Consider the following 25,378-nt stretch of genomic DNA (forward strand, 5'->3'; position numbering starts at 1 on the left):
TTACTATACTTGCAAGCTAATAAGCTAGCCTGTCTTTGTTAAATGGATGCTGGCAGAAGACATAAAACTCCTGAATCAGAGATAAAAGACTATTACTAATGCATAGCAAGCAGCATGAGCATGGCATTTATGTCAATTCCGCATGTCTTCCAAGTCCCATAAAAATAACATATGTGGGCCTTTGGATTTGTACACATGCAATGGGTTGTATTATAGAAGAGGAATGCTACAAGAAGAGCCTTGGGAACCCACCATTTTATAGCAGTCTGTGAGAAAGCCTGTTTTTTTGTTGGGGGAGAGAAGTTACCACATCCTTCATGGTTGCTCATTGCAGATACAGCCTTGAGAAATGGCTCAGATAAAAAGAGGTCAGGACCTTGCATTTTGGGGGTAGTCAGAAAGAACATACAGGGGTGCTCAGAACCTGAGGTATATTGCCTCTTCCAATACTGTATACCTTTAGGCAACTCCCCTTTTCCCTCAATTATTAGCAACAGTAAGATTACATACTAATCTATTTCTAACGTGCTATTATTTTGGCTGTTTTATACTTTGAGTGGTACTATTCTTATAATCTTTTGAATATAAACATTTCATCTAGATTTTCACTTTAAAAGAAAAACATGTATCAAGGGCTTTAGATATATAAAACTTAATGAACTGTGACTTCTAAGTTATCTTTCAACTATTGACTAAGTGACAGTGAACTAAGTTATTAGATAATGAATATTAGCAGTGTTTTAAATAGAAGGGGAAATAGGGTGATATGTTCAACTGAAGCCCCCCCAAAAAAACTATGTAAAGAAGTGATTCTTAATCTTTTTTGGATCAAGAATATCTCCCAGGCCAGGTGCAGCAGCTCACACCTCGAATGCCAGCACTTTGGGAGACCAAGGCAGACAGATTGCTTGAACTCAGGAGTTCGAGACCAGCCTGGGCAACATGATAAAACCCCATCTCTACAAAAAATAGGGAAAAGGTAGCTGGACATGGTGGCACATGCTGGTGGTCCCAGCTACTTGGGAGACTGAGGTGCGAGCATTGCTTGAGCCCAGGAGGATTGCTTGGGCCTGGGAGGTCAAGGCTACAGTGAACCAAGATCATTTGTAATTTTCTTTTTTTTACTACACAGAAATGATCTTCCAGTGGTCCCCAGTTCAAAGAGGTCTGCTGTTTCAGCTCCAAAACCAACCAAAGGCAATGGTAAGGATATATGCATGTTACTGTACTCTCCTACAGTAATGGGAATGTAAAATGGCACATGCATTTTGGAAAACAGCTTGATAATTTCTTAAAAATTTAAACTTACACCTAAAATAAAATCCAGGTATTCCACTGCCAGTTGTTCACTCGAAGAAAGTAAACCTATGTTCTGTATTAAAACTTCGACAGAAATGTTTCTAGCAGTTACTTGTAGTAGCCAAAATTTGAAACAACTCAAATGTCCAAAAACTGTTGAATTGATAAACCAGTTGTAAGATATCCAAACAATGAAAAACTACTCAGCAATAAGAAAGAATTAACTATTGATACAAGCAAAAGAATAATTAAAATAACCTCAGAATGAATGTGCTGAGTTAAATAAGCCAGACCTAAAAACAAAAGTTCATACTGTATGATTCTATTACACAATTGTAGACAATGCAAATTATAGTGACAGCAGCTCAGTGGTTATATGGGACAAAGAGGGGAAAGAAGCATATAGGGGAACAGGAGAGAGAGATTACAAATATTAAACTATTATATTTCATACTAGTTTATGATTAAACTATGATGATTATTTTGAACCAGTGGTATATTATTAGTATACCTTTTTATTTTTCTTAGAAGTGTAATATTTTTCTTGGAAAGAATATTAAACTACATTCTTGGACTTTTTGTAACATCATCCATAGAATTCTGAAGATTTATCTATAAAAATTCCATCTCAACTTTTATCTTTCTAGGCAAAATTATTTTGAGGTCATCCCCAAATAGAGGTTCTTAAATGTACTTATATGTATTTGTTTATTTCCTTGTTTTCTTATAAAGTTTTCCAAACTCTACCATATTTTTCTCAGTCTCTTGAAAATATAATTTAATTAATGATGTTATGTTTAACTATGTGATGTTTTAGCTGTAAGTAAAACATATCTTTTTTAATATAGTTATTGAGTTTTTGTGATTGTAGTTAACAGTTAAATTTAACATTTGGTTTAAAATATATTAAAAATTCTTGGCCAGCCACGGTGGCTCACACCTGTAATCCCAGCACTTTGGGAGGCCGAGGCAGGTGGACCACGAGGTCAAGATATCGAGACCATCCTTGTCAACATCGTGAAACCCCATCTCTACTAAAGATACAAAAAATTAGCTGGGCATGGTGGCGCCTGCTTGTAATCCCAGCTACTCAGGAGGCTGAGGCAGGAGAATTGCCTGAACCCAGGAGGCGGAGGTGGCGGTGAGCCGAGATCGTGCCATTGCACTCCAGCCTGGGTAACAAGAGCGAAACTCCATCTCAAAAAATAATAAAAAATAAATAAATAAATAATGAATAAATAAATAATTCTTTTCAGTTTTATCCATAATTTATTTTCCTTTGTTAAATTGATAGTCTTTTTGAAATCAGACTTTAAAAAGCTTACTACCTTCTTTTAAATAGTAAAGTAAACATAGCTAAGCACCTGTTTAGTTTAGTTTATCCCAACCATTCAGTTGGGATAAATTATAATTAGTGTCTCACACTTGTAACATTCAGCCCAAACTGAGCTTTTCTGTGAACTATTTTCTGTTGAGAAATTAGCTTTTTCCTTGGGATAAACCCCTAAAATATTAGGGGTTTGGAATCAACTGTTATTCCATTTATTTGGTTTTTAATCATTGTATAACATGAATTATTTTAGTGTACTAATACAAATAACAATGTCCCAGAAACGTGAGTTTTCTTTAATTATTTTGATGTCCCTCTTGTGGTTTGGATTGGCTCATCCCCTTACTTCCTGTATTGTCCTTTCAGGTTCCCACAGTGTGGACTCTTGCAGCCAGCCTGCCCTCACTCCTAATGATTCATTCTCCATGGTAAGAAAAAGCCCACCCTCTTTTATGTCATACCTTCTTATCTAAATAAGTGTGTTTGTGTTTTGAACCAAACTGGTATCATTTTTAAATATTTGTCTTCTTTAGATATTCATGTTAATAGCAAGGCTATATTTTACTGAACTAATAGGCCTTGCTAAGTAAATCATACAATGTAGAGCCTCACACAGGTAACTGTACATCATTCAGCACACACTCAGCTCTTAAATATACTCATCAGTTGAATATATAACTTTAGTGTGGATATTTTTTTTTAAATATGCACAATTCTTTTGATTGTCTCTTAGACCATAGGAAGAGGAGAATAATACAATTAAGAGTGGAATTGCTGCTTTGGGCTACTTTTGGCAGGCAGTAACCTTCAAATTCAAATCTGTGCTACCAGTGAGGAAGAAACAGAAGTAGCGAAAAAACAGAAGTAGCAAAAGAAAAAAAAAAGGTTTACTTGCTTTTGAAAGACTTAGAAAATGCTTTACCACATGATTAAATGAGAGAGCTTTAATCATTTAAGATTAGCACAGAGAAATCCAGGGGTGACTTAACTAATTTAATGCATAGTTCAATTCCATTTCATGCTCTCTTTAAGTCTACTTGTATGCCCATTTGTGTGGCTAACATTACTTTTTGTGGTTTTCTTTGTCATGTAATATACGTTTCTAAAATGATCACAGCTGGATCTTCATTTCATGGAATTGTTTTATTCCACATGCATCCCATACAATATGTTCTGAACTTCAATACTGGAATGGCTTTCCATATAAAATACAGTGCTGAGGGATTGCTCTTTTATTAATCTGAAAGTCTTATCATGTCAACATGAGCTGGCATTAGTGTGGGAGGAGAAAAATAATTTCATGACCTGAAGCCCAAAATTCTACACCTTTCATTTCATTATGTTGTCTCACACTTGTGACTTGGTCTAGCAAGCTGTGAAAAGATAATTACAGCAGAAAATTTTAAGGTAATAATGATTGAGACACAAAAAACTTTTTTGATGTTTGTATGTGTTGAAATTGAGCTACAACAACACTCACTATTCTCTGTCTATTCAAAATGTCTTCAATTTCACAGAGCCAAAGCAACTGAATTTTCGTGTATTTCTAGTGGTATTCACACAATAGTGCTCTTCTTTTTAAATAATCAGCATGTTGTTGAAAGAAAGAAGAGTTTTTGTTAAATTAACATAAAACACTAGAAACCAGGACTTTTGCTGTTCATGGCTGCCAACGTTTTTTTTTGTTGTTGTTGTTGGAGTTAAAATCTACCAGGAAGTCTCCCAAACAGTATTCTGTCCTTGCATGCTAATAGCTATAATATTAATTTATCATTGAGAATGGACTTTCACAATCCAATGAAGCTTTTTGATATTATATTATCACTATTTATTTTTTAAAATTCTATTGCATCTACCATGTATACGTTTTATCTTAATAGAATGAGTGAAACCTTCAAAGCAAACCACAACCTTTTATTTGTATAAAATTAATTTATTACAAGCATTTATTTTTGCAATTTTTTCAAATCATTTTTCTTTTGATAGGCTATGTTTCATGAAGTGTTTCACAGTTAAACATTGCCTTCAAAATTTACATTCTATTCAATAATTATTCTATAGTTATGAATTCATTGTTTTTCTTATATTTATATGAAACTTAGACTAGATTTGAAAAGCTTTATACCTAATAGATTATCAGGTCACTAAATTGGAGACTATATCCATGTAATAGACTCACGAGTACTTGAAAAGTTGGTATTTTCTCTTTCCCTCAACTTCAAAGTTTTCATAGAGCTATTAAACTTTTTTTTTAATTGTATGAAAGACAAGTCTTATAAAATTGCTTCCAAAAAAGAGATGTGTACAGTCAAATATTTTAAGAAGTACTACATCATAGAGTTCTCCTTTGGCAACTCAAAGTTTATAAGTTTATGTTAGCACCGGTTGTGAAAATTCCTGGATTAAAATTTTTGAGTTAATATTGTTTCACCTAGTGTTTCCAGATATATTTAATGATGGGTAACCCCATGCCCTGTGCACATTTCAGGACACTGATGTTTCCTTCAAACACTGATCTAAGATGGAGAGATGTAAAAGGGATCTTGTATTAAGAAAGAAGAGGAGAGGGGCAATGTGCAGTCCCCCCAATCCTGGAAGTTAGTAAAATACTAATCTGATGATTTGCTTTGGTTTTATGCTTTAGGTTGATGGGAAAGAAATAAATGAAATCTTGTACCCTGAAGGAAAATATTCCACTTATCAGATAAAGGAATCACCAAACTTGACTCTGTCTAAAGGTAGTTTTCCAAATCAGTCATCTAATTACTCTAAATGCTCTAATAATTCAGGTAATTTAAAAAAAAATAGGTATCCTCTTTTCTTTGCTTTATATGTTACTGTAGCTTTAAAGGGAAAGATTATTGCTCAAATAAAAGAACAATGTACAAATGTCCCAGTATTCATTCTCATCTCTGAGACTACTTTTTTTTAATGATTAAAAAGATAGCTGCTTTGTTTTACAGTATTTCTTATATTTTGTGAAGTAGCAATTCACTAGCTACCTAATAGTTTAGAAAACGTGTCTTGAGGATGTTTTGTCTGCTCTATTATATCCTTAATCTTTGTAACGTAACTTTGTTTCTTTCATGAATTAATACTTTGAGAGTCATTTAATTTAAAAAAAAAAAACATTAAATTATTAATGCCTTGTGAAAAGCCATATTACCAACATTGATTTTGGTTTACTCTTTGTAATTTGCATTTGTGTGATCTTTTGTCATAGCAGCCTGGGTAGTTCTAGAACTAAAAATGACTGTATCACATTAGTGTAAACTACTTTTCCAGTCATTGCTACTTTTCAAATTGGATGCTTAAAATTTGAAAGCACCTAGCAAATTCTGTTTAACACTTTGTCCCATTCTCATTGTCAATGTTTTTAAAGTAAAACCCCTTGTAAAATATTATTTTTCAAGAATCTTATATAAAAGAAGATGACATTTATGATGATCCCCAAGAAGCTGAAGTTATCCAGTCTCTGCTGGATGTTGTGGATGAGGAAGCCCAGAATCTTTTAAACCAAAATAATGCAGCAGGAAACTCCTATGTTCCAGGTACGTGAACCAGATAATAAATTGGGTATACTATGGAGTACAAGAACATCACTAGGGAGCATTTTTTTTAGCAAATATGTAATGCATTCATTCTTCCTCTATTCCTCATTAGTGGGTAATATTTCAGAAATAAAATAAGATTCGTTATCTCCTATTTTTTTTCTTTTCCATATTTGTAAGTGGGTTACCTTATTAGTGAGATCTCAAAATATATCATTTATATCATGGCTTTTACTTCTATTTTTTTTTTTGGAGACGGAGTTTCGCCCTTGTTACCCAGGCTGGAGTGCAATGGCACGATCTCGGCTCACCGCAACCTCCGCCTCCTGGGTTCAGGCAATTCTCCTGCCTCAGCCTCCTGAGTAGCTGGGATTACAGGCACGTGCCACCATGCCCAGCTAATTTTTGTATTTTTAGTAGAGACGAGGTTTCACCACGTTGACCAGGATGGTCTCGATCTCTTGACCTCGTGATCCACCCGCCTCGGCCTCCCAAAGTGCTGGGGATTACAGGCGTGAGCCACCACGCCCGGCCTGGCTTTTACTTCTAGAAATGTTAGTCCAAACATTTTCCTCCAATCATTCCCGTTTTAATTTTAATAGATAAGTTTAACCAGAAATTTTATACCGACATGTACTCCATCATTTCTTCCTAACTTTTCTAGTTAAAACATTGAAACTATTTATGGATATTGTTCATATACAGCCTTGTTTTGCAGGCAAATGAAAACTTTTCTACCTCCTTGATAGTTTTTTGTTTGTTTTTCTTTTGTTTTGTTTGTTGGTTGGTTTTTTTTGAGACAGAATCTCACTCTGTCATCCAGGCTGGAGTGCAGTGGTGCAATCTCTGCTCACTTCAACCTCCCCCTCCCAGGTTCAAGCAATTCTCCTGCCTCAGCCTCCCTTATAGCTGGGATTACAGTCATATGTCACCACGCCTGGCTAATTTCTTTGTATTTTTAGTAGGAACAGGGTTTCATCATATTAGCCAGGATGGTCTCGGTCTCCTGACCTTGTGATCCACCCACCTCAGCCTCCCAAAGTGCTGGGATTACAGGCGTGAGCCACTGCACCCAGCCTTTCAATAGTTTTATTAATTCCTCTTGGCCTATATATTTCTCTCTCAGGTACCTTAAAGATGAATGGGAAGTTATCAGAAGAGAGAACAGAAGATACAGACTGTGATGGTTCACCTTTACCTGAGGATTTTACTGAGGTAACAATAATACCTAAACAACCTAGGATATGCCAACTTGTTAGAATTATGTGTTTTAACCCAGAAGGTGAAAAATCAGAGATTATTGCCTGTTTTACTCAAAAATTAAATTTAGGAGAAAAATGGAGATTAATTTCATTTGTTACATTAAAGTGTCATCCTAGTGAAAGAATCATGAAAATTTTCTCAAATTAAAAAAAAACAGAAAAAATAAACAATTACTTTTCAAAAATGTAATGCTGAACTTTCTAAATTATTCTTTAAAACCTTAAACTTTGGATCTTCTGGAACATTAGACTAAGAAAAAGTATGAAATAGTGGATAAATTATATTTAAGTTTCTTCAAACCGCATCACCCTATGAATACAAATCTGACCTTGCTTAATATTCTGGAATTATTTTCCTCATTATCCTTCTTAGTCTTCCTACATCAAAATTATCTTCAAAATTATCAAAACTATGCTGGTTTGAATGTTCTTACACTAGTTATCATGGGTGCCTGTACTTACACACAATCTCATACATACATGACTGTATGTAAATATTTACAAATAATGTGTATTATGCTTATGACTGGTAAGTATGCACTTCTCAAGCAACAAAAATAATCATACAAATATTAGATATCTCAAAATGTAGCATTCACTAGTTTTACTTAAGATGCTTTTTCATATAATTGGAATATTAATAATTACAGTAAAAAATAAGCTCTTTAGAAAAGGTTTTCTGGACATTTTAAGTCATTATTTTATTACATTTTTCTTAATATTTAATAATAACATTAAAAGTGCCCTTAAAGTGTATGTTGTAATGTCTTTTAACTAAGAAAATAAAAATCTTTAGTTGCCATTTCAGAAATGTCACGTAGGCTGGGCGCAGTGGCTCACATTGGTAATCCCAGCACTTTGGGAGGCCAAGATGAGCATATCACTTGAGGCCAGGAGTTCAAAATCAGCCTGGCCAACATGGTGAAACCCTGTCTCTGCCAAAAATATAAAAAATTAGCCAGGTGTGGTGGCACACATCTGTAATCCCAGCCACTCAGGAAGCTGAGGCAGGAGAATCACTTGAACCTAGGAGGCAGAAGTTGCAGTGAGCCAAGATCATGCCATTGCACTCCAGCCTGGGCAACAGAGTGAGATTCCATCTCAAAAAAAAAAAAAAAAAGTCATGTTACATGCTTTTTCTTTTAAAAAAGGAAAGAAAGCTTGTCAACATAATATAGATTCTCATTTATACTGAGCTACGACTGTTTTATGGCAAAAAACTTCTTTCAAGTTATCTTTTTTATTATTTTCATTATGAAAATATTACATCTTCATTGTAAAAAAATTTCCGACAGACTCTTTAAAAATATAAGTCCCTTTTTAAAAACATATTTATCTTATTTGTCTGAGGTAGCTGCTGTTGAAACTTTGATTTCTACCTTTTTGTCATGCATATCAAAACGTAAATATTTGTATACATAGATAATTTCTTAATATACATTTTATCACGTGGTTCTGAATTTGGTTTTCACTTAACAGTTGGTCATTATCCTCTTTCCATGTGAGACATATAAATTTGCCTCATACTTTCTAATGCCTTCCTATTATTTTATTTTACGGTTATATCATAATTTATTATTTATTAATTGGCCATCTATTGATGAATTTTAGATTTCTTATTTATCAGTAAGAGGAAACAAATTATTAGGAAGTATGTAATTGTCTTGCCACTAAAATACAGATAGATCCTGCAAATACATGCATTGAGAATACATTTTAGACTAGATAGTGAATTAGCACTTCTGAATAAATGGGACTTCTGCTTTAGACTCTATTTTAAATAATGGTAAACAAAGTGAAGAAAGTGATGGAACAAATTTAGGAAAGGGGTAACAGAGCCCTTTAGATTAAAACATTTAAAAATTTCATTTGCATCTAATTCTAAACATGTTTAAATCACTATGACAATTATATTCATAAGCAGACAAATTTAAAAGATGCAAATATGACTAATCTCCCCTCACTGAAAAGAAGACTGAGCTAGTATTCTGGAAAAGTTTTCTGTTTCATTTTATATTTCTAGAATATTACCTACATTTTAGAACTGGCTAGTTTTAAGCATTATTTAGAGTTTCTAATACTTCTAATAATAGTCTTATGTAAGTGCTTGAAATCACCCTAAACAAATTGTAGATTATTTACTGAATTCATTCTAACAGTATATTCTGTAACCTTGAAAGTTTTATCATGTGCCACAAGTTAAGATGCTAACCTTTGGTATTACAAAAGTATAGGAATATAGAAATATAATCTTATAGAAGAAAAATTGTGCCTCTGATAGCTATTTGTGCACTCATTGTATTTCTCATTCTGTATTGTAATTGTCTGTACTCTAGTACCTCTTAGTGAAATACTTTAGGTCAATGCCTGTGTCTTATTTAAGAATGAAAGAATGAATGCTAATCATATACATTACTATAAATTATTGTCTACAGTTTCAAAACCATTCAGCCATTGAACTTGTCTGACTAATTTTGCTGGGGATGATGGGGTAAAAAGAGATGTCAGCATTTCTATCCTAAATTTGCTTGTACAGTCTAGTAGTCAACTTGAGAGATATACATGTGTAAATAAGTAAATGTAATTTTTAAAAAGCTATGGAAACATATTCTGCTAAATGTTTATATGGCATTCAGAGAGTTATAAAGAAGTTCAGAGGGAGTTATAAAGAAGGGGGGAAATGGTAGGGGCTACACAGGAGTAGGTGGATAAAGTTATTAAAGCTTTCTACAGAATTAGCATCTTAAAGGTCATTTGATAGTTAAGAGGAAAGAGCATTCCTTACATACTGTGGGACTGCAGAAGAATGAAGAATGAAGAATGAAGGCATAGATCAGCCTGGAACATTCAGGACACTAAATCATTGCAAGTAGGGTATCACAGGGTGTCTTGAAAGCAAGACGTTAGTTCATAAAGTAACTTACATGCCATACCAAGAATTTGATCTTTCCACATCTCTTGCCACTGAAGCAAATCTATATGCTTTCTAATTCTGGTTATTTTTTTAATGGTTTTAATTTCTTCAGAAATATTCTTGTTATGTAGTGTTTTTTAATTTCTTAAGCAAAAACAAGGCCAAAACTTTTAGTGACTCACCTGAGGATAATCCTGCTTGACTGTTGGATCTCAGAAGGACTATCTTTATGGGCATTCAGCCAGTGCAATCACACAAAACCCTGTGCTTGTAAGAGGCCCCTACTTCTCATATTCTGTAGTGCTGTGCCATCACCAACTTGAAGTTCTTAATAAGTTTTTAACAAGCAATCTCTTATTTGCATGTCGCTCCTGGTACTACAAGTTATATAGTTCGTCCTAGGTCCAGGAAATATCTCCTCTACTCTCAAGTTACTGGATCTGGATTCCTTGAGCCACTAGGATTGTAAAATAACCTTCAAATGGGCTGACCATGATAAAAATCTTAAACATTTTCAGTGAGGCAGACACAGCTGCCTCCTCTTCCAAAGGTCCTTCAGTCCTTAGTGACAAGAGAGTGAAGGCCAGTCTTCTTAACCCAACCTTCCCGCATACACAAGTGAACTTTACAAAAACAGTGAGAATTGGTTAATACAGGTATCACTGTAGCTTATTTCTAATTGAGCTTTACCTCATCATTTTCATTTTATAATTATATTATTAAAATTTTCATATTTATAATAGCACTTGACTCTTATAAAAGGCTTTGTACTTTCCAAAATCATTATACACATACTATATTCTGAGACCAGAATTATAATGGGGAATAAGAAATTCAAATGACTTTAGTTGGAAAAAAATTTTAATCCACACTAAAATGAGCAGCTTCTCAAAACAGATGAGGTCTAGGAAGCTTCCTTTTAGTTGTCAGTGAATTAAAAAACTTTTTTCTTCTGCTGTAGAAGTTCTACGTTTACATCAACTAAATTGAAATTATTATCAGGGTAATTTAATTATGGATACTTTTTAACTCTGCAAAGTCTGTAACTGAAAGATCATATTACAAGTGTCATATTTATTAAATGGATGAAATAACCTATGTCTCAGATGTAAGCATGTGTGGGCACACAGTGGTGAGCAGACAGACATGATTCCTGCCTTGGTAGAACTTACTAATGGAGAGGAAAAGAGAAAAAATCAAACACACAAGTAAATATATAATTACAAGTTGTGATAAGGTCTGTGAAGTTTGTTGTTTTTAAGTGCTACACAGGGAGAGAGAGAGAGAGAGAGAGAGAGAGAGAGAGAGAGAGAGTAACTAAGGAAGCCTGCTTTAGATTTGGTGGATAGAAAACACCTTCAGGAAGAGAAGACACAGCCTTGAATTTTTTAGTAAGGATCCACCATCAGAAGGGCTTTGTGGTAGGAAGAAATGAGTGATTTTGAAGAACTAAAAGACCCATGAGTTTGAAGCCTAGTGAGTAAAGGGGAGATATAAAAGTAGACAGGGGACAGATAATTCAGAACCTTAAAGAGAGTTTCCCATTTGTTAAGAAAATGTGTCCTGATAAAGATTAAAATGTGTAACTTACTAAACATTTAAGAATACAACTTGGCATCTCTTTCTAATGATAGCAAACTGCTCCTGCTGCAGTATTTGGATCTCTGAAACACACTATACTCAGTTAAAGTATGAGTTGATTGATCTTTAATTATAAAAGGGCAATATATTTAACATATTTGAAACTGCTAAGATTTTCTTGAAGCTTTTTCAGATTTTAAAATCGAAGTAGAAAAGCATATACCAAATGTACATATCTGAATAATTATTTAGATATACTTTCATCTTTTTTCTTCTTTATCACTTTCCTCTTAATATTTTTTATATAAGTACTGAAGGCCAAGCTGGCTGCAGTGGCTTACATTGTAATCCCAACACTTAGGGAGGTCAAGCAGGAGAATGACTCAAGGCTAGAAGTTTGAGACCAGCCTAGGCAACATAGTGAGATCCCATCTCTACAGGAAAAAAACATTTAACTAGCTGGTCATGGTGGCATGCACCTGTCTTAGCTACTTGGGAGGCTGAGGCAGGAGGATCTCTTGAATCCAGGAGTTTGAGGTTACAATGAGTCATGATTGTACCACTGCACTTCAGCCCAGGCAACAGACTCCATCTCATAAAAAAAAAAAAGAAAGAAAGAAAAGCCAAGATGAGTATGAAGATAACTAAGTGGGAACAACAAACACTCTGGAGCTACTGAAGATGCCTCAGCCATTGTTTGGAGCATATTAATCGAATATGTATCTTTGCAATATAAGGATGAACAATACAGCAAATATAGGAAATAACTCTTAGGAAAAATTAGTATGAGATTGATTTTTTTTGTTACAATGGGCTAATTTGATTCTTATTTATTTTTATTGTAGCCCGCCAAAATGAATGGCTGTGAGGAATATTGTGAAGAAAAAATAAAAAGTGAAAGGTAAGAAAATAATTTTCAAATGCTTCTATTTATCTATAAATGCTCTGAAGATTTTCATTTGTTTTCCAATAAACATTATTAAGTAAATTGTGAAACTATGGCTGAATAGCCCACCTGCCAGCCAGCCGCTCCCGGCCCCGCTCGCCCTCTCCGCCACCACCGCCCGCCCCTGAGACGCTGCGGCCTCCTGCCCGCTCCCGCGGCCCTCGCTAGCCTCGCACCCGCAGTTGTGGGCCTACACCTCCCCTCCCCTCGCCAGCCGCCAAAGACTTGACCACGTAAGGAGCCCAACTCCCCCGAACGCCGCCCGCCGCTCGCCATGGATGGCGGTGTGACTGAAAGTGGACTAAATGTGACTCTCACCATTCGGCTTCTTATGCACGGAAAGGAAGTAGGAAGCATCATTGGGAAGAAAGGGGAGTTGGTTAAGAGGATCAGCGAGGAGATTGGCGCGCGGATCAACATCTCAGAGGGTAATTGTCCAGAGAGAATCATCACTCTGACCGGCCCCACCAATGCCATCTTTAAGGCTTTCGCTATGATCATCGACAAGCTGGAGGAAGATATCAACAGCTCCATGATCAACAGCACCGCGGCCAGTAGGCCCCCTGTCACCCTGAGGCTGGTGGTGCCGGGGACCCAGTGCGGCTCCCTGATTGGGAAAGGCGGGTGTAAGATCAAAGAGATCCGCGAGAGTACGGGGGTGCAGGTCCAGGTGGCGGGGGATATGCTGCCCAACTCCACCGAGCGGGCCATCACCATCGCTAGCGTGCCGCAGTCCGTTACCGAGTGTGTCAAACAGATCTGCCTGGTCATGCTGGAGACGCTCTCCCAGTCTCCGCAAGGGAGAGTCATGACCATTCCGTACCAGCCCATGCCGGCCAGCTCCCCAGTCATCTGCGCGGGCGGCCAAGATCGGTGCAGCGACGCTGCGGGCTACCCCCACGCCACCCATGACCTGGAGGGACAACCTCTAGATGCCTACTTGATTCAAGGACGACACACCATTTCTCCGCTCGATCTGGCCAAGCTGAACCAGGTGGCAAGACAACAGTCTCACTTTGTCATGATGCACGGCGGGACCGGATTTGCCGGAATTGACTCCAGCTCTCCAGAGGTGAAAGGCTATTGGGCAAGTTTGGATGCATCTACTCAAACCACCCATGAACTCACCATTCCAAATAACTTAATTGGCTGCATAATTGGGCGCCAAGGCGCCAACATTAATGAGATTCGCCAGATGTCTGGGGCCTAGATCAAAATTGCCAACCCAGTGGAAGGCTCCTCTGGTAGGCAGGTTACTATCACTGGCTCTGCTGCCAGTATTAGTCTGGCCCAGTATCTAATCAATGCCAAGCTTTCCTCTGAGAAGGGCATGGGGTGCAGCTAGAACAGTGTAGGTTCCCTCGATAACCCCTTTCTGCTGTTTTCCCATGATCCAACTGTGTAATTTCTGGTCAGTGATTCCAGGTTTTAAATAATTTGTAAGTGTTCAGTTTCTACACAACTTTATCATCCGCTAAGAATTTAAAAAACACATTCTCTGTTCAGCTGTTAATGCTGGGATCCATATTTAGTTTTATAAGCTTTTCCCTGGTTTTAGTTTTGTTTTGGGTTTTTTGGCTCATGAATTTTATTTCTTGTTTGTCGATAAGAAATGTAAGAGTGGAATGTTAATAAGTTTCAGTTTAGTTCTGTAATGTCAAGAATTTAAGAATTAAAAAAACGGATTGGTTAAAAAAAAAAGAGAGACTATGGCTGAATATTAAGAATGTTTTAAAATTTTCAGGCCAGGTGTGGCTCATGCCTGTAATCCCAGCACTTTGGGAGGCTGAGGCAGGCAGATCACTTGAAGTCAGGAGTTCATGACTAGCCTGGCTCATGCCTGTAATCCCAGCACTTTGGGAGGCTGAGGTGGGCGGATCACTTGAAGCCAGGAATTGGAGACCAGCCTGGCCAACATGGTGAAACCCGTCTCTACTAAAAATATAAAAACTAGCTAGGCGTGGTGACACACACCTGTAGTGCTAGCTACTCAGGAGGCTAAGGCAGGAGAATCGCTTGAATCCAGGAGGTGGAGGTTGCAGTGAGCTGAGATTGCACCACTGCACTCCAGCCTGGGCAACAGATTGAGACTCTTTCTCAAAAAAAAAAAAAAGTTTTAAAATTTTTGTTACAAGGAGGTTCTAGTGACATAAGAAAATGTGTTTATTATACCATTGTTTCAAAAAGCAGTATTCTCTTAACCATGAGAAAAAATGAATGAAAGAGTAACCTAATTGGAAATGTGCCAACAAGCATGATAATACCTGTCTTCTCCTTCTAAAATTTATCTTTCAGCTTCTCTATTTTTCTGTACTTTAAAAGGTTTAAATTTTTTAATTAGTAAGAAAATGAAACCAAAGAAAGTAAGAAAGTTTTTTAAAACCTACAAAAATACATCTTAAACAATTTCTAATATAAAATAAGGGTTTTTTTTTACAAAAATATATAGAGGGGAAGGTTTTATTTATATGAGGGAACTTCAAAAAGTTCATGAAAAAATAGAATTAAAAGATAAAAATATAAAATATAAACTTTATTAACATAAGCTCCAACAAGTTTAGCACACTTTTGCAGGTGATACCAGCTATTTAATTCATCCCTAAAAAACTTAAGGTTCTGCAGATTTAACCATGTCAATGCAGTCTTTTTTACATGATTTACTGGACAAAAATGCATGCCCTTTATAAATTTTTTGAGATTGAGAAACAAAAAAGTCAGAAGGAGCCAAATAAGGACTATAAGATGGATGCCTAGTAATTTTCCACTGAAGCTCACAAAATTGCCTTGTTTGATAGAGGAATGAGCAGGAACATTGTCATAGAGGAGTAGAACTCTCTAGTGAAGCTTTCCCAGACATTTCATGGTTGTAGAGCTTTTTAACCCAGCAAAATAAGTGTTGTCACCCACAGTGGTTTAGAACAGAGGGAAACATCTGTCATAAAAGCAGCGTAATTGTTGTCTGTTGACATTTTGGGAGCATTAGTCCATGTCCTGGTGTATACTGATGTCATCAGATGAAAGTACTCTGCTTTGTTCCCCCTGAATATCAGAAAGTTAAAAATGTATCTAGGCTTTTACCTAATCCTTTTTCACCTCATCTTAGCACTAAACACTGTACTCCTATCTAGTTTCTTTCCTAGCCATCCACCTTACCAAAGAGGGCATCTGTTATGTACCCCCAGAATATTGAGAACTTGTACTGGGTTTCATTACCTTAAGTGAATAGTGTCCTTCTGGCCTCCTGTTGTAGCAAAAGGCTATGCCCATCAAGAGACGTCTTTAAATAAATTAAGATACATTCATATTTTGCAATAGTGGGCAGCTGCTGAAAAGAAGGAGAGAGAGCTATATGTTGATACAGTTGTGATCACTCATCCCTGTTGAAGGATAGAAACAAAACTACCACCTTTTCCATCCTCAAATGGATTCCTTCAGTCTAAAGTTCAAAGACTTGGGATCTGTCCGAGGATAAATTTTAAAACTGTATTAAACCATTCTACTATGTCTCAGTTGTTTACGTCTACCAATAAATTTTAAGAATTGTGGATTTGCTTTTCTTAATCAGATGTTCTATTTTAAAATACTATAATAATTGTAGAGAATATCATTCAGGGCTATAATGTTTAAATTTAATTTGAGTACAAAAATGAAGAAAATGTTACAAATTTATTTTGTTTTCATAGCTTAATTCAGAAGTCACAAGAACAGAAGACTGATGATGATGAAGTAACATGGGGAAGTGATGAGTTGCCAATAGAGAGAACAAACCATGAAGATTCTGATAAAGGCAAGAATTTTAATTACAGTTTTTTCCTCAAAAACAATGAATAGGAAAAATAAGTGTTTTTAAGTGATGATTTTCAGACTATATGGATATGTCATTTGATATGCTGTTTTACCATATGCATACATTATTTGCTTTTTTTTTTTTTTTTTTTTTGAGGCAGAGTTTCACTCTTTCTCCTAGGCTGGGAGTGCAGTGGTGCAATCTCAGCTCACTGCAACCTCCACCTCCCTGGTTCAAGCAATTCTCCTGCCTCAGCCTCCCATGTAGCTGGAATTACAGGCGTGAGCCACCACACCTGGCTAATTTTTGTAGTTTTAGTAGAGAACAAGGTTTCACTATTTTGGCCAGGCTGGTCTGGAACTCCTGATCTCAGATGATCTGCCCACCTTGGCCTCCCAAAATCCTGGGATTCCAGGCGTGAGCCACCACACCCGGCCACATCATTTGCTTTTAAATGTAAAGTTAAATCATGTAGACAAACATCAAAATTCATTTATATTACCAGATATTTGCGCAGTTATATTCTAAAGTTCTCAATGGCACCTAGGCTGAAGAGTACAGTGGCACGATCTCAGCTCAGTGCAACCTCTGCCTCCCAAATTCAAGTGATTCTCCTGCCTCAGCCTCCCAAGTAGCTAGGATTACAGGCACATACCACCACGCCTGGCTTTTTTTTTGTATTTTTAGTAGATATGGGGTTTCACCATGTTGGCCAGGCTGGTCTCGAACTCCTGACCTGAGGTGTTCTGCCTGCCTCGGCCTCCCAAAGTGCTGGAATTACAGGCATGTGCCACCATTCCCAGCTGAGAATTATTATTATCCTAGAAACCCAACTTCATCTTTTATGATCAGGAGTCAATTGGTCTGTTTCACTATTACTGCCTTTTCATCTTATTACTGAGCCAATAGAGAAATGTAATTCTATCTAGTATTTCTTTCCTCTTATTTTGTATCAGGAAGTGTTATATTAATATAATGAAAGAACATAGTCTTGTCGTTCAAAGTCTTAGTTTTGTTGTTGTTGTTGTTTTTAAGAAATTAACAGCTTAGGCTGGGCGTGGTGACCCACACCTGTAATCCCAGAACTTTGGGAAGCCAAGGTGAGTGGATCACCTGAGGTCAGGAGTTCGACCAGCCTGACCAACAGGCGAAACCTCGTCTCTTCTAAAAATACAAAAATTAGCCAGGTGTGGTGGCACATGCCTGTAATCCCAGCTATTTGGGAGGCTGAGGCCGGAGAATCGCTTGAACCCAGGAGGCAAAGTTTGCAATGAGCCAAGATTGTGCTACTGCACTCCAGCCTGGGCAATAGAGCCAGACCCTGTCTCAAAAACAATAAAAAAGAAATTAACAGTTTAACACTTTTTTGACTTGGCTAGTCTGTTGTTATGTGTACAACATGTGTGTCTAGCACTGTATCCCATGCTCATCCATCCAGCCTTTAAGTTCCTGTTGCATTCACATGCAGTTCTATAAGTTATTTCATATGAGGGAGTGTGTTTGTGTGTGTGTGTGTGTGTGTGTGTGTTTTGTATTCCCAACCTTTTCCACAGCTAAATGTTAAACTTTTTGAGGTATCTTGTATAGCTTTGTATCCATCACAGTGCCAGCATCATTGTTGCCTATATGTTAGCTGCATCAACAAAACGCTTTAATCAGCTGATTGACATAATTAAAGCTACACTTTTGCAGTCTATAGCCAGAAGTTTCCCCTCCTTTTTTCTAGGATAATAGTTGCCTTCAATTATAAATAATTTTCATACAGCAGGTACTAAATCAGACCCATACCTCTTTTAAGATAGTTGACTCAACTCCCAAAGAACTCAAAGAATTCTTCATTTGCAAGCAGAAAGCTATCAAACGCCAGGGATAACTGGCACTGAGTGCCAAGGATGGATGGTGAAGAGAGAAATCAGTGTTCCATGAAGAGAGAAGTCAGTGTTCCTAATCTCCCATAGTAAGGAATTTCTAAAGTGACTCTCTTACTCTCCCCATGTGCTTAGAAGCTAATTTAAATGAAAAGTAGTAACAGAACTAAATTTGATAACTTTTTGTAATGAGTTCCTGGGGTTTTTTTTGGGAGTGGGAGCAAGTAACAGTTTAAGTTGCATATGTTATGCAGATTAGAATTCAATTACAGATAAGCAGACTTGTAAAATTTTAGGACAGCATTTCTCAAATTTGAGAACTTAAGGACCGCTAAGAATGTTTATGGACCAGTTTGAGTAACACTTAATACCATTATTTTAGGTTATCAGTCACTACTGGTGCCAGGGTAAGCAACACATTGCAACTCAAGGCACTGAAATAATGCAGTGTTTAGTTATAAGTTGGTTATTCAGGTGACCTAGGAAGTGCTTTTTATATTATCTTGAAATTAAAATAAAACTTTATTTTATTTTATTTTTTAAAAAAAAAAGGAAGAAAGGGCCGGGCGCGGTGGCTCAAGCCTGTAATCCCAGCACTTTGGGAGGCCGAGGCGGGTGGATCACGAGGTCAAGAGATCGAGACCATCCTGGTCAACATGGTGAAACCCCGTCTCTACTAATACAAAAAATTAGCTGGGCACGGTGGCGCCTGTCTGTAATCCCAGCTACTCAGGAGGCTGAGGCAGGAGAATTGCCTGAACCCAGGAGGCGGAGATTGCGGTGAGCCGAGATCGCGCCATTGCGCTCCAGCCTGGGTATCAAGAGCGAAACTCCGTCTCAAAAAAAAAAAAAAAAAAAAGGAAGAAAGAAAGAAAAAGAAAAGAAAAAAAAGAAAGAAGAAGAGGAAGAAAAAGGAAGAGAAAGAGGGAGAGAGAACGAGAGTATTGCTTTATTGCCCAGGCTAGAATGCAGTCTAAAAATGGGAATTGAAAACCTCTTTTATGTCAATAATTGTGCTTAACAATGGAAACAGGAAGGAATAAGGGAAGAAAATAACAAACAAGCAGCCAACCAATATTTCATTTAAACCTATGAAATGCTATGCAATTATTAAGGAGTGATTTACTTCCTATTATGTAGTCACTTTTGGAATAGGTGTGATATAGTACTGATAAGAATGTATGTTTTGTGTATTTGAAGTGGAGAGTTCTATAAATGTTTATTAAGTTTACTTGTTCCGGGTCTGAGTTCAAGTCCTGGATATCCTTGCTAATTTTCTATCTTGTTGATCAGTATAATATTGACAATGTGATGTTATAGTCTCCCACTATTATGGTGTGGGAGGCTAAGTCTCTTTATAAGTCATTAAGAACTTGTCTTATGTATCTGGGTGCTCCTGTATTGGGTGCTCCTGTATTGGGTGCGTATATATTTAGGATCGTTAGCTCTTCTTGTTGCATTGATCCTTTTACCATTATGTAATGTCCTTCTTTGCCTCTTTGATCTTTGTTGCTTTAAAGTCTATTTTATCAGAGGTGAGAATTGCAACTCCTGCTTTTTATTTATTTATTTATGTTTGCTCTCCGTTTTGTTGGTAAATCTTCCTCTGTCCCTTTGTTTTGAGTCTTTGTGTATCGTTGCATGTGAGATGGGTCTGGATACAGTGTACCGATGGGTTTTGGCTTTTTATCCAGTTAATAATATACATGAGTTTAATACTGCCATTTGATGCTAGCTGGATATATTTTTGGAAAGGCTGATACTGGTTGCTCCTTTATATGTATTGTGCTTCTTTCAGAAGCTTCTGCAAAGCAGGCCTGGTGATGGTGAAATCTCTAAGTACTTGCTTGTTTGCAAAAGATTTTATTTTTCCTTAGCTTTTAAAGCTCAGTTTGGCTGGATATGAAATTCTGGGTTGAAAGTTCTTTTCTTTAAGGATGTTGAATATTGGTCCCCACTCTTTTCTGGCTTGTAGGGTTTCTGCTGAGAGTTTAAGCATTTAAAACAAAACTTTAAAATGCTTGTATAGAACTGGGGTCTGTTGGGGGAGCTAGGGGAGGGACAGCAGGGAGTGGGGAGGTTGGGGAGGATAACATGGGGAGAAATGCCAGATATAGGTGACGGGGGGATGGAGTCAGCAAACCACATTGCCATGTATATACCTATGCAATAATCCTGCATGATCAGCACATGTACCCCAGAATCTAAAGTACAATAAAATAAATAAATACCAAAAAAAATGCTTATATAGAAATACTGTCCTCCATGGGTCAGCAAAGCCCAGTTTAAGAAAAACTAGGCTAAGATGTATCTAAATTATGTTTGGTTTTCTGCAGTTAAGCTGTTTGTAAAAAGAACTTACATACATATGTTTTACTTATGGTCATATTTTAGAGTAAAAGTATTGAAGCAAAGGATATTGTCATTATAATTATCAATTACCTACTAAAATTATGGTTCTATTGGCTCTGTTGTAACAATTTAAAGGTATTTATTTAACTAAAAGTCTGTTTTTTTAAATAATTTCTGTTAGTCTTAACACATGCCAATTTTGTATTTGTTTGACGTTCTGTTATTTTTTCACCTTTTCCCATCATTTATAAACCCTTTCTATATATATGAGATCAAGATTTTAGAGAGAGAGAGAGTGTGTGTGTGTGTGTGTGTGTGTGCGCACGCACATGCGTGCATAACAGGTCAGGGGAGCATAAAATAGAAAATATTGTGAAGTTTGGCATTCTTCAGAAAAAAACCTATCTTCTCTCACTATAACAGAGTTCTATTGTTGAAGGAATCTCATTTACTATTATCTAGAATACTTCTTTTTAAAAATTGCCTACCTGTTATGTTGTTTCTGAAGTTCTGAGAACTAAGTACAATTACCTTTATATGGCAGGTTTTGCAGGGGAAAAGAAACAAGCTGTCCCCAAGCTGCCCGTAATAAACTCCTTATCAATATTTTTTTTAAAGCGCCGTTTGAGTCAAGAGAAGCAAAAAGAAACAACATAAACTCCTTTAGAAATTGTAAATAAATGAGAGCCAAGATCCTTAAAAAACTTCTGAACATCAGTGAGATGTCTCCTTAAAAGTTGGGTACGAGAGTGTGCTAGGGCAGACTTCCCTGTGTTAATTGTAGTTGTCAGCCTACCTATTAATTCTATTGCCTTGTTAATTCTCTCAGACTCTCCCTTGTGTAAGATCAGGTGAGAAAGGGCTGAAATTAGTTCATTTAGTTAAATTTGTTCTGGGGGAAATATTATTAGTTGTTGCATATTTTAAAACTTTCCTGGCCAGGCACAGTGGCTTACACCTGGAATGCCAGCACTTTGGGAGGCCAGGGCAGGTGTACTGCTTGAGCCCAGGAGTTCAGGACCAACCTGGACAACATGACAAAACCCCGTCTCTACAAAAAATTACCCAGGCATGGTGGTTCTTGCCTGTAGTCCCAGCTACCAGGAAGGCTGAGGTGGGAAGATCACCTGAGCCCAGGTGGTTGAAGCTGCATTGAGTTGTGATGGTGCTACTGCACTCCAGTCTGGTCTACAGAATGATACTCTGTTTCAGTGTGTGTGTGTGTTTGTGTGTGTGTAAAATTAAAACTTTCCTAGCCAGGTGCAGTGGCTCACACCTGTTATCCTAGCACATGGGGAAGCCAAGACAGGAGGATCACTTGATGCCCAAAGTTCAAGACCAGCCTGGGCAACACAGGGAGACCCCATCTTTTCAAAAAAATTTAAAAATTAGCCAGGCACAATGGTGCATGACTCTAGTCCCAGCTACTCAGGAGGCTGAGGCAGGAGGATACCTTGAGCCTGGGAGATCAAGGCTTACAGAACTGTACTCCAGCCTACATGACAGAACAAGGCTCTATCTCTAAATAAATAGACTTTCCCTTTTGTAAGATGAGGTGAAAATAGGCTGAAATTAGTTCACTTAGTTAAATCTGTTCTGGAGGAACTGTTTTTAAATTGCTGTCTTCCTATTAGATCATTCCTTTCTGACAAATGAAGAGCTTGCTGCACTCCCTGTCATCAAAGTCCTTCCCTCTGGTAAATACACAGGTGCCAACTTAAAATCAGTCATTCGAATCTTGCGGGGTTTGCTAGATCAAGGAATTCCTTCTAAGGAGCTGGAGGTAAGTGGCTTCTGCCAACAATTCTCTCCCAAAGTGTATGCATTTAATTTGTAAGGAAAATGTATCTTTACTTGCCCAAGATTAGAAGAAATTTGGAAAATTTTCCAACTCTAAAAGCACTGTCTTATCATATCTAGCAGAAAATTAATTTTTCTATTAGGATCCTTATAATAGTGATTTAAAGGGATCACATTAACTACTTGGAATTTGATACATTTCCCTGAAGATTATCCTTCTTCTTCATATGTAAGGTAAAAACTCTTTTTTTTTTTTTTAAAGCCAGGTGTAAATTTCAACCATCCACTAAACTTTATAACTAGTTCACTGTAGACATGTTTCATCATTAACAGCAGGTTCTAATTTAATACTGCTCCAAGAATGTGTGTCCGAGTTCAAAGCAGCAATGGCTCAGAGCCCTAGCTCCTGCGGTCTCATAGCACCATCCATATTTACCACTAGAAAAGGGAGTGGTTTTGAGGTTGACCTTGCCCCTCTCCCTCAAACCATTTGCTTATTTGCCTACTTCCTGATGTTTGTAGCCACTAAAAGGAGTTAACTTTAATAAGAGCTTCTGCTATGTGCTTTTTGCTTTGTGTGTATTCCTCAAAATATCAGTTCCATGATAGATTGTGAAACTAAGCCTCACGGTAATTAAGGTATACTCTTCCTCTCCTCATATTGCCATTTTATGGAATGACATCTTCTTTAAGTTCTTAGATTTAAATATTACCATCAGAAAACTTCCATCACAACCCTTCTAAAGTAGTGTTTGTAAGGATTTCTCTACCACAGCAGCTTCTTGATTTCTTCAAGATATACACTACAGTATTTGTTTACTTCTTTATTGTCTTTCTCCCAGTAAACTGTAAAGGCCAGAGAGCCAAAATATCTTCTCGCTCACCACTGTATTCTCATCACTTACTACATTACAGTAGCTTGCATATAATGGGCATTCAATATGTATTTTTTGAATGAGTGAATGAATGAAAAGTGATAAAAAGTTGACTTTAGAACATAGGACTATCTGACCACGGCAACACTACCACATGGAATATCCTATAACCCTCACAGACAATACTGTCAATAAATTGTGCTCTAGCTCATCACTTTATGGCAGAATTGTTTTTTTAATTGTATTTTTTTCTAAAATATAATTATAGACACTTTTAATCGGAAGTTAAAAATTAAGACACAAAGTGATGTCTCATAAAGTTGACTGCAACATTTTCAATTAAAGATACTTGTAACAATATATTTCAATGCTGACTTAACAAATCACTATTGACTTTAGGCTTATTTAGGACATCTGTATTTCTTAACACTCAGAATCAGACCTGATCAACCAACTTTGCACCCTACACATTTAAAGTGTTTGCAATTATTACTGAATTACTGCTTATCTCAACAAACTTATTTCCATTTTTTACTTACAGAATCTTCAAGAATTAAAACCTTTGGATCAGTGTCTAATTGGGCAAACTAAGGAAAACAGAAGAAAGAACAGATATAAAAATATACTCCCCTGTAAGTTCTAGTTTGGCTTTAGACTTAATATGTGATCAGTATAATTTGAATGAATTAAAACTTTTTGTATTTAACCTACCTATTCCTCACATAACCATGTGTATACACATACATTCAGAGATTTATATCAGTAACAAATACATTGAAATATTCCATGTGAATTCCCTTTTAAATTATGTATGTATTCTGAAAATCAGTTAGAGGAACCTGAAATATTTGTTAGGATATTCTTGAATTTTTACTAGCATATAATATTAGCAATTAGTCAGTGAAGCCAAATCATTAATTTTAAAATCTTTTTAAAAATAGGAACTGGCTTCAGGCTGAGCATTTTCTTGGTTAGATTCATTTGTCACAGCCACCATCAATTTATTCCACTTATTTTTAGTTTAGAGAAATATCTATAGTAATGAATAGCTGTGTACATGCTTATGACTACAGTGGTACTACCAGCCTATATTAGACTTTGAATCATTTCAGATACCGGAAGGGAATAAAAGCAATCATTTCGGCCTGGTGCAGTGGCTCATGCCTGTAATCCCAGCACTTTGGGAGGCCAAGGCAGGCAGATCACTTGAGATCAGGAGTTCAAGACTAGGCCGGCCAACATGGTGAAACCCCATCTCTACTAAAAAATACAAAAATTAGCCAGGAGTGGTGGCTTATAATCCCATCTACTTGGGAGACTGAATCAGGAGGATAGCTTGAACCCGGGAGGTGGAGGTTTTAGCGAGCTGAGATCATGCCACTGCACTCCAGCCTGGGTGATAGAGTGGACAGACTCCATCTCAAAAACAAAAAAGCAATAATATTTACCGATGAAAAAAAATCACACTGTGAGTTTTTAAAATTATGTATGAATATATGTGCCAAAATACTTACCTCTAGCAGCTTCTTATAATTACCAGCCACATGTATATATATTGGCACTTTAGATTATAATATAAGACACACTGACCCTATCTTTACCAAGAAACCATAAATCTAAAGATAAATAATAAAATCAATAGTGACAAATCACGTGGTAAATAATAATGCAATTGTATTTTTCTAATACAGATAGAAAATACAAATTCATTTTGGAAAGCTTCCTGTAAGAAATGAAATTTAAACATTTTAAAAGTTCAGATCATTGTTTGGCATAAAGTATATGGGAGTTATTTTAGACAGCAAAATGGCCA

The 25,378-nt window shown here is 36.7% G+C and overlaps 2 protein-coding genes across 8 annotated transcripts in view; both read left to right on the top strand.

Moving 5' to 3' along the window:
• PTPN13 (protein tyrosine phosphatase non-receptor type 13) overlaps positions 1 to 25,378 on the top strand; it is a 163,592-nt gene that overhangs the window by 130,237 nt on the left and 7,977 nt on the right. For all 7 annotated transcript variants that reach the window (XM_064368927.1, XM_064368936.1, XM_064368945.1 and 4 more), the window contains 9 exons: positions 1,133 to 1,203; positions 2,996 to 3,057; positions 5,274 to 5,367; positions 6,043 to 6,180; positions 7,307 to 7,395; positions 12,783 to 12,838; positions 16,567 to 16,670; positions 22,525 to 22,673; positions 24,107 to 24,197. In XM_064368927.1, coding sequence (XP_064224997.1) covers positions 1,133 to 1,203; positions 2,996 to 3,057; positions 5,274 to 5,367; positions 6,043 to 6,180; positions 7,307 to 7,395; positions 12,783 to 12,838; positions 16,567 to 16,670; positions 22,525 to 22,673; positions 24,107 to 24,197 — 854 coding nt within the window. The remainder of the gene's footprint in view (positions 1 to 1,132; positions 1,204 to 2,995; positions 3,058 to 5,273; positions 5,368 to 6,042; positions 6,181 to 7,306; positions 7,396 to 12,782; positions 12,839 to 16,566; positions 16,671 to 22,524; positions 22,674 to 24,106; positions 24,198 to 25,378) is intronic.
• On the top strand, positions 13,158 to 14,584 carry LOC110568784 (poly(rC)-binding protein 1-like). The gene is given in 1 exon segment (XM_021673259.2): positions 13,158 to 14,584. A coding segment is annotated over 1 exon segment (1,071 nt). The 3' UTR covers positions 14,229 to 14,584.

This window comes from Aotus nancymaae, unplaced genomic scaffold (genome assembly GCF_030222135.1).
Source record: "Aotus nancymaae isolate 86718 unplaced genomic scaffold, 86718_ANA_hifiasm-v0.15.2.pri h1tg000006l, whole genome shotgun sequence".
NCBI lineage: Eukaryota > Metazoa > Chordata > Mammalia > Primates > Aotidae > Aotus > Aotus nancymaae.